This window comes from Diabrotica undecimpunctata, chromosome 1, assembly GCF_040954645.1.
Source record: "Diabrotica undecimpunctata isolate CICGRU chromosome 1, icDiaUnde3, whole genome shotgun sequence".
NCBI classification, from domain to species: Eukaryota; Metazoa; Arthropoda; class Insecta; order Coleoptera; family Chrysomelidae; genus Diabrotica; species Diabrotica undecimpunctata.
The window spans coordinates 2,285,402-2,295,275 of record NC_092803.1 but is presented as its reverse complement, the minus strand read 5'-3'; the positions used below and the strand labels follow the sequence as shown (position 1 = coordinate 2,295,275).

At 28.9% G+C, this 9,874-nt stretch overlaps 1 protein-coding gene across 1 annotated transcript; it reads left to right on the top strand.

The window, feature by feature from the left end:
* Positions 1 to 11: 11 nt before the first annotated feature.
* On the top strand, positions 12 to 7,009 carry LOC140443789 (uncharacterized). The gene is made up of 2 exons (XM_072535239.1): positions 12 to 382; positions 4,857 to 7,009. The coding sequence occupies exons 1-2, from the start codon at positions 166 to 168 to the stop codon at positions 5,960 to 5,962; spliced, it is 1,323 nt and encodes a 440-aa protein (XP_072391340.1). The 5' UTR covers positions 12 to 165; the 3' UTR covers positions 5,963 to 7,009.
* The last annotated feature ends 2,865 nt before the right edge of the window (positions 7,010 to 9,874 follow it).

The window sequence follows — 9,874 nt, the reverse complement described above, 5'->3', positions numbered from 1 at the left end:
GAGAAGTGACAAGTGACTACATTATTTTTATTCTTGATTTTTTGTATGTTTGCAAACTGTAAAATCGATATCGATTGGGTTTATAAAAAATTGTACATTAGTCATTTCATGTTTTGTTTTTAATGTAAAATTATTATTGAAATCCATAAAAACTAGTTCAATCAAATGGAAGTAAAACAAGAATTTAGTGAAAACACATGTAATCCTGTTAAGCTGGATGATGCTCTTTTAGATGGCTTTAAAACTGAAATCAAAGAGGAGTCTAATAGAGAAACACAGGATGAATTTGATTATTTGGACTTAAAGGAACTCCCCATAAAGACTGAATTAGATGATGAGAATAAACTTTTCTCATTTGAAGAAAAACCAACAAATGAAACTGGTAAGCAGGTAACTGTAGGCACCCTAGATTATTCCCAACAGTGCAAATTAAGATAAGCAGAATAGTTTTCTTGGTATTTGCTTTTAAAACAGTTTAAGATAGCTTTTTTATTCAGTGTGAGTTATTCTCATATTAGTTTTAATATTTGTTAGTATGAGAAGCTCATCAATACTCTATTGACATACCTAAAGCTAGAAATGGAAACAATTTCACGATTCTTTTTATATTAGGAATATTTTAATATTGACTGTGTGTGACTGTACTTTAGTCAATATTTATGTTAAAATATGTGCAAATTGCAAATGATTGTGTTTTGGAATCTATCTGATATAAACTGGTTCATTCATTCATAATACCCATTCCAGGGCTCTGGAACCTTGTACTAGCTTATATAGATCTAGTGGATGGCTGCCATATATTTGAGCCATTTAATAGTCTCCAAAAAGTGTTTGCTGTCTGTGTTCTAATACTTGAAGTCATGCAAGCAAGATATTGTTGATAGTTTGGTTGGTTGGACCACATTTACGTTTAAAGCTTTAAAATAGCAATCTATGGACATTGATTTACTAATTTGTTGCTTAGAAAACTGCAAAAACATATGAATTCCGAATTTTAAATAAATGTTAATAACTAGTGTAAAAATTATTGTACAACCTTGATATTGCATGGAAAGTTGGGACTTATGGTGTTAAAAATGTGGTTAAAATTTTGGAGTGATTTATTAAATAGTTTGAAAGTTATTTAATTTGTTTAACTTAAACAACTTTTTTTGTAATAAGTTAGAAAAAAATGAACTTTCAATGATTTTACAGGTAACACAAGCAAAAGAGAGAATTATTTTATCAAAATAATTAAAAAAAAGTTGGAAAAAATCATTATCAAAATCATTTTTCATATTGGAAGCTGGCAAGTTAAAAAAATGATATTATAGTTATTCTGAACGAAGGTAGTCTCTTTTTTTCAATCAGCAATATCCAAAAAGAGAATATGAACTTCAAACTCAAGCTATAAAATACCTTTGGTGGTTGTTGATAGATTTTTTTTAATAAAATTTGTATATCGTCGGTGACCTTGCAATATCTCCTATGTGACTTCACCTAAACTTTTCAGGAGAGACAAAAAACTTTATAAGTATAACATTTTAATATATTTCAATGGTTTTTTTGTGTTTTATGATCTGCGTGAAAGCGACATGTTTACTTATTATGAAAAAGTTAATATTTAAGTGAATTTAGTTTTGTTAAGCGAGATAGGAGGTATTGCTTTAAGTATTGTTACTCATAGGAGATATTGCTTTTCATTTAATGTGAACTTAGGAGTTGTTGTTTATTAAAATTAAGCATAGCTGCCTTTTGTCCAAATAAAATAAATAATTCTTTTAAATTAAATTAAACATTTTATTCATACTAATACAAAACATTTATTAAAACACTCGAAACTTCGAAAAAACAACAAACAAAAATTATTTTCATAATTATATCAAATCGAACAAAATAAAAGGATCTATCCGTGTAAAAGGCTATCATAAAATAAATGTGTATCTTTCGGTAGGGTCGACTTTAGATCCTGCAAATGTTGCCATTTCTCCGTTTTTATTTTAGGAGGCAATATAAATAAAGGTGGATAGTCCAAAATTGTTGGGATATTCTTTGGTCTGATGGGGACTTGCAAGTATTCTCCTTTATGTTCAGTTTTTATCTCTATGGTCACTGCTGGATTGTATTTGATACATTTTATATCATTAATGGTTGGGTCATAAGCTTTTCTTCCAGGTCAGATTGAGGAATATCGCATGTGGTTGGACGATTAATAGTCTTTAAAAAACGTATGGTCTAATATTTTCACTCTATATGGCTTAGTTCCTTTCCTTGCTTGAACTGTAATGGTAGCATAGTCCCTTGGTAGATGGATTTCCTTATTTTTAAGACTTCTTTCTATCGTACTATGTACAGAGTCACATTCCATTTGAGAGTGACCCGGTTCAAGATATTTTTGGAACACTAACACATTATGCTTGATGGTAAAGTTTAGTAAAGCGTTGGCCAGGACATTATTACGATTTTGATAACCGCAGCCATCAGAATAAATAACAACTGGCGTTTTGGAGTCGGTAACACAATTCTCCTCTAAATAATGTATGATACAGGAAACAAATGTGGATGCTTTGAGCTGGTTATTCTCGTTTTCTGAAAATCAATAGCACATAACATCCCGAGTTTTTATGTTGTAAACTGTGAAGTTATGGCAGGACAATTTGGTTTTGAAGTACATTTTGTTCGCTGGTACATATGGGCACAACTTTATGGCTTGTAGGTCCATTGTTAGTGCTATTATTTCATCTCTTTCACTTGTGGCTTTATCCAAAGTTTTAGCTTCTCTGGCGTCTTCTTTTCTTTTTATATGAGCTCTATATTCTTCTTCAGTCGTATTCTTGTATTTAAATGCAAAAGAAATATTGCATTGGTCTTTTTTTGGTGTATATAAAGCAAAATTATTCTCCTTAAATCGTGTTGAGAATACGTTGCGACCTAAAGGAGTTATATTCTTTTCTTGACAAAAACTATTCACATAAACACCATACAAATTTGACATACGAGTAAAAGAATATTCTAAATATAATTTTTGTGTTTCGCTACGACAATAGTGTGATGGAAGTTTTGGTACACTCTCAAAAAATTGTTCCAAGTATTTATGACTTTCTGTATACCTATTCTTTACCATTTTCTTGGTAGAAACATATGATGATTCGTCAGTCATACCGCAAGAACTATTATCAACCCAATAGTGAATAGTTTTATAACCTATATCTAATGTGTTTGTGAACATGGTACGACATACTTGTAAGTTTTCATTCCCGTCATGTAAATAGTAAGTGTACGTACCTTGTCTTCTTGCATTTTCCTTGTTTGATTTAAATGTTGGAGTTTTAAATACATGAGATACTACAAAGACCTTACGTTGATCCCAAGTCATACCCCAGAATTTCTTAAAGATATGACTTCTGCACTGTTCGGTAAATTCTTTGCAATATCTTAATTTGGAGTTTCGAAATTTTTCTGAAGTACACGCCTCTTTTAAACATTTTGCTTTTCTTGGTATATCTTGCTTGATCTTCCCGGATTTTTTACTAAACCCCATGTATACTTCACCTTTCATTCGCAGTTTTTTGTTTTTATATCTTTTCCATTCATTTTTATTCTGACCCAGCTTCCTTTTTCTCTTCATGGTAACTTCAACATCACCGTTTGTGTTCACCAGATTTCTTTCAATATTATTGTTTATACCAGTATTAGAACTTTCTTGATCATCACTGGTATTTGTAGCTTCATAAGTTTCGTCTTCGTCACTAGAACATTCATATGGCACAAGAGATACCACCCTTTCATTTTGTTCATTTGGCAACAGTACTTGTTTATTTGTTAAATTATCTAACGCGGGGTTTACAGAGTTATTGTCATCAGAACAGCTGTTATTCAAAAAATGAATTTCTTGAGATACACTATCACTTCATATAATACAATTATTATTATCCGCTAAAGAGTCAATTTCGTTAAAGTCTCTTAAGCAATTGCTTAAGTCAAAGTCTTACTGCTCCGTACAATTTTGCAATGTTGTAAGCGTAGTAATCGTATGATTGTCTTCAGGCTGAGGTTCGTCTATTACCATAACTATAGGCGTACTGTCTATATTTAGGTTTTCCCATTCGTTGATTTCACCAGAGTTTACCAGTTCATTTACTAGTAGAGTGTCTATTTCGTCGTTTCTATTTACAACTAAGTTTTCGTTAGCCATTGCAAGCATACGCAAAGTTCTCTTCGACATGATTACTATACAGTTTATTAAGACACACAAATTCTCCTATCAGTAAATCGCTATCTGTTGCCTACTTGCAAATTCTCCTATCTGAAAAAAATTATAAAAACTAGATCTTTGTCTATGTTTATCGTTTTAGTTTAGAATCCTATTACTTGCTTGTGAAACTTACCAGAAATATCGTATTTCGTTGATAAACAACTCCCAGTCTAACAGCTTACTATACCCTATGATTGCACTATACAAACTGACAAGATAGGACATGTTGCATGTAGTTTACCGCGTGAATTTAGATAGGAGAAATTGCAAGTGGCATTTTTATATATTTAGACATTTTTCTCGTTCATAGGAGTTCTACAGACAAATCTTTGCTATAAGCAGATTCCGAATTCATCGATAACTCATTTTCATAAAAAAATGCAGATAGGAGAAATTGCCAGGTCACCGACGATATACTCTTTGCATACATTACAAACATGCCATTTGTTTATAGAGTTTGTTAAAAAGGCTGGTCTGACAGGACAACTTGTGAGGTTGTGTTAAATTAAATTAACTTCAGACAATAAAACCACTATGAATATTGAAAATTTTCTGTTCTGTAGTTTGTGCATTAACTTTTTCTAGCAAAATAACTTTTTATATATTTTGATTATTATTTTAGGTTTTCCCCAAGTGGACAACACATTGGAACCGATGAAAGCAGTGTATTTAGATAATAAAAAACAACATACAAGTCATCCTATTCAAGATAAAATATTCAATTGTGAAATTTGCAGTAAACAGTTTTCTACAAAAAAGTACTTAAATCAACATCTAAAAAGACACACTGGGGAGAAAGCTTATACATGTCAAATATGTTTTAAGCAGCTTGTTCATAAAAGTGCCTTAAATGTACACATGAAAGTTCACACTGGAGAAAAACCGTACACATGTGAAATTTGTCTGAAGCAGTTTTCTCAGGCAGGTAGTTTAAAACAACATATAAGAATGCATACTGGGGAAAAACCTTACAAGTGCGAAATTTGTTCTAAGTCATTTTCTCAGGTAAATCCTTTGAAACAACATATGATATTGCATACTGGAGAAAAACCTTATAAGTGTGAAATTTGTTTTAAACAATTTTTTCAGAGAGATAGTTTAGCAAAACATGTAAAAATTCACACTGGGGGAAATAATTGTGAAATTTGTCATAAGGAATTTTCTCAGGCTTGTCATTTGAAACAACATATGATAATGCATACTGGAGAAAAACCTTATAAGTGTAATATTTGTTTTAAGATGTTTTCTCAGTCAAGTTCTTTAAAACACCATGTGATGTTGCACACTGGAGAGAAGCCTTACAAGTGTGAAATTTGTTTTAAGCCCTTTTTTCAGATAGGTACTTTCAACAAACATATGAAAGTTCACACTGAAAACAGTCCTAATACATGTCAAATTTGTTTCAAGCAATTTTCTCAGGCAGATGCTTTGGAACGCCATATGAAAATTCACAGTGAAGAAAATACTAATAGATGTGAGGTTTGTTTTAAGCAACTTGCCCATAAAAGTTCCTTAAAAGAACACATGAAAATTCACACAGGAGAAAAACCTTACAAGTGCGAAATTTGTTTGAAGGAATTTATTGGGGCACATAATTTGAGACAACATACAAGAATACATACTGGAGAAAAACCTTACAAGTGTAAAACTTGTTTAAGGACGTTTTCTAGATCAGGTAACCTAAAAAAGCATGAAATGACACACCATAGCAAAACCTTACAAGTGTAAAATACATTTTAAGAAATATATAAAGAAAGATCATTTGGGAACACATACCTGGCAAAATCTTAAAGCGTGAAATGTGTTTTAAGAGATATTTTGAAACCTGTACATTAGATTTATTTGAGAAACTTATCTGCAAGTTCAACCTAGATTAAGGTTGTTAAATGGGATTTCATCATTTTTTAGAGCAGATTATTTAAAAAGGGAAAAAAATGGATACCCAAAATGAAAAAAACTAGATATTTTAATACTAATGTTATCAAAAAACACATTTTTTGCTGATAAAGTAGTTTTTTGTTTGTTAGAGATATTCAGAGTGAGCTTGCACAAGTTTGTTCATTTAAGTCACTTTTTGAACAAGTGCTAAAACCACAAGATTGATTAGTCATCCATTTAGCCCCAATTATTATCGCTTTAAAAGTTATTTAATTTGTTTTATCTCAAATTAAGAAGTCAGAAAATAATGAAGTTATAGTAATTCTATGGATAGCCTACTAAAGAAGAACATTTATTCTATCAATATAAAAACTTTTAACATTTTCTGTAGGAAAATTATTTTTTTATATTTGGAAAGCTTGCATTTTTACTCAATTTAAAAAAAGAGAAAAAGTTATCCTAGGACAATTTGGGACAAAGTTAGTCTCTTTTTTTTAAATCCTCATCAGCTTTCTTTATAACAAGAAATCTGATTAGCATCATTTGAAAGAATATACTTCAAAATTGTAATGTGCCAAAGTCAAAAAAATTTACCTTTCAACGGAATCGTCCACAAAGCTTCAAAATCAACTTTAAAACTCGCGGTAGTAATGGAGGGGGAAAGAGTTGTTAACTATATCTCTGGTTCTGGATTTCTGGATCTAGTACCTATTTGTGGATTTCGATGTTTCTTTTTTTAATTTGTATATACTTTTCGCATATATCATGAATATGCATTATTTAAATAAATACTTTGTTAAATAAACCATCTAAATTGTTTAAACAATTTTTTTAGTAATATTTGATGTAATTTTTATTGTAAAACATATATTGATGATTAATATACACTTCAATAAATTTCATAACTAATTAATTAGATTTTATGAAAAAAAGAACAAAGTATCCTATTTAATTATTTCTAAATATAATATTGGTTTATGTATTGCTTTGGAAATAAATAATCTCAGACAAACTAGGGTTTATTTCTTGCTAGATGTGCTATTAGATGAATAAAATAACTGAAGTTACAAAATAATTTGCAGGGTTGGTGTTGGTATGTATATATTAGTGATGTAACGAATATTCGCATTTGCGAAATTTGTGCGAATGTTTTGCGAATATGAATATGTATAAAAAAAAATTATTTGAAGATTAGGTTAATAAAATAAACATCCATTCACTTCTCAGTTTTTTTATTAGAAGAAAACTCACTTTATTTTACAAGCTTAGAAAACTATAAAATTAGAAAACAAAAAATAAATGATGCAGTGTAAACAAACAAAAACAAATTATTCTCATCATTCATTATTCATAAAGTTTATTATTATTATCCTGAAGTTTTTAATTTTAGGCAATTATCTTGAAAAAGCTAAGAATTATTAAACTACAAACTAAAAATATAGACTATGTGCTTTTATGTAAAGAGTTTAAACAAACAAACATAAACAGTTCGACTTCAGTTAGATAAGTTCAGATAAATTTATTAATTCAGCAATTTTTGGAACAAAATGTAATACAGTACATGATTTGTATAATTGTTCTGAAAATTGCTGAATTACTAAATTTATTTGAACTTATCTAACTACACACCTCACGCAAATGAGACTGCCGGCAGTGCCGGAGACAATTAAAATTGCCAAATTAAAAAAAAAACTGAATATTTGTATTCGCGAATGTTCAAAAACTGACATTCGTTACATCACTAGTATATATATATATATATATATATATATATATATATATATATATATATAAGAATAAGAAAAAAGAAGTACTTGTGACTCGTTTGGAACAAATTTATAACTGTTTTGGATGGGTTGGAGTCAATAATAGGGCTATTGGTTAACTATTTTTTTATTCTCGAGCTTTCAATTGTGTTTACAATTATTATCAAGAGCTAAAAAAGACAAAATACTTACAAGGTTGAACTAAAAAGAAAAAACAATTTTTGTTAACTTACCAAATAAAAATTAGTTTGGTAAGTAAAAATCACTGCTTACATGTTCAAAATATTTAATATAAAAATGTTTTGATCTAACAAATGTTTCTCCGAAAATTTCTATAATTTTGAAAACATTTTTTTTAATATAAAAATAATTGAATTTATAAATAATTTATGCTATTTGAACTTATTTATAAATTCAATTATTTTTATATTAAAAAAAATGTTTTCAAAATTATAGAAATTTTCGGAGAAACATTTGTTAGATCAAAACATTTTTATATTAAATATTTTGAACATGTAAGCAGTGATTTTTACTTACCAAACTAATTTTTATTTGGTAAGTTAACAAAAATTGTTTTTTCTTTTTAGTTCAACCTTGTAAGTATTTTGTCTTTTTTAGCTCTTGATAATAATTGTAAACACAATTGAAAGCTCGAGAATAAAAAAATAGTTAACCAATAGCCCTATTATTGACTCCAACCCATCCAAAACAGTTATATATATATATATATATATATATATATATATATATATATATATATATATATATATATATATATATATATATATATATATATATATATATATATATATATATATATATATATTATAGTAAAACACACAATACTTTACTATTTATTGAATACTTTTAATAACAAGAAGTTTATCTTCATGTATTAAAAGAGCAAGAATTGGAGGAGAACATTTTAAAAATTATGCTAGATAACTCAAAAAAGTAAAACTCATGAAATGTATGTGAAGAGGGTTGAAGAAGGATACCAATCCAATTTAATAAGTAAATATCTGGTTGATGATGAGACCAAATTTCATAGTTTCTTTCGTTTGACGGAAATCAGTCTGATTTTGTATTATGTGCTATTAAGGAAGATATAACGAAATCTCCTTCAAAAATGTTAAACGAGTTATAACACCAGAAGAAAAACTTGCTGTCTCATTAAAAGGTTAGTTGATAGAAAATGTTTTTTCTGTGCAATTATGAAAATATAGACAATATAAATAATTAAGAAGAACAGTTGAAAGATTAGAACAGATAAATATAATGTGTCAAAATATTTGCCGAGAAAGTGTAACATGGTTATTGGAAATTTTTGTTTAATATATGTAAAGTAGATAATGAATATTTGCAATCATTTGCAAGTTATGATCGTTGTAAAGAAAGAATGTAACGAAAAGGAAAACGTTCTACTCTAATAATATAAATGCCAAAAGACAAATTTTTAATGAAATGATTGATAGATATGAAGTAAGGGATTACTTCGGAAATTGTTAGAGATTAAAATGTTAAAATGAAAACACAAAGGAAGGAAATAAATAGAATTTCCTATAAAATGCAACCCTTCATCCACCTGCATCTTCATTTATGATCTCCAATATTTTATACTCGGATGCCCCTCAGTATTTTTATTTTTTATGTGGCTCAATGAAAATGAGTAGATTTATAATGTATGTACACATTTGTTTTGTTGTCTTCAAATCTGGCTGTGATTATTTCCCACATCTTTTCCCTTTTATTTATATCTTTATAGTCACTCTGAGATGGATTGTAGAGAACTGGTCTCTCGGAAATTATCTCCATTAAATTCGCATCATTGTTAGCTTGCATTTTAAAATAAAAAAAAATAAAAGTTCAAATCTAAACAAAACCAATACCCCCGTATTGTAGAATACAATCAGCTGTTGATAACCTACAAACTTTCAAGTCTTATCATATGCAGTCGATACCGCAGATGCATGCGATTCCTTGCGTCGGACCATCG

Excerpts from the sequence above, each read along its gene's own strand:
- LOC140443789 (XM_072535239.1), top strand. The coding sequence starts at position 166 with ATGGAAGTAAAACAAGAATTTAGTGAAAACACATGTAATCCTGTTAAG. Across the intron at positions 383-4,856 it reads AAAACCAACAAATGAAACTG|GTTTTCCCCAAGTGGACAAC; the intron begins GTAAGCAGGTAA and ends TTATTATTTTAG.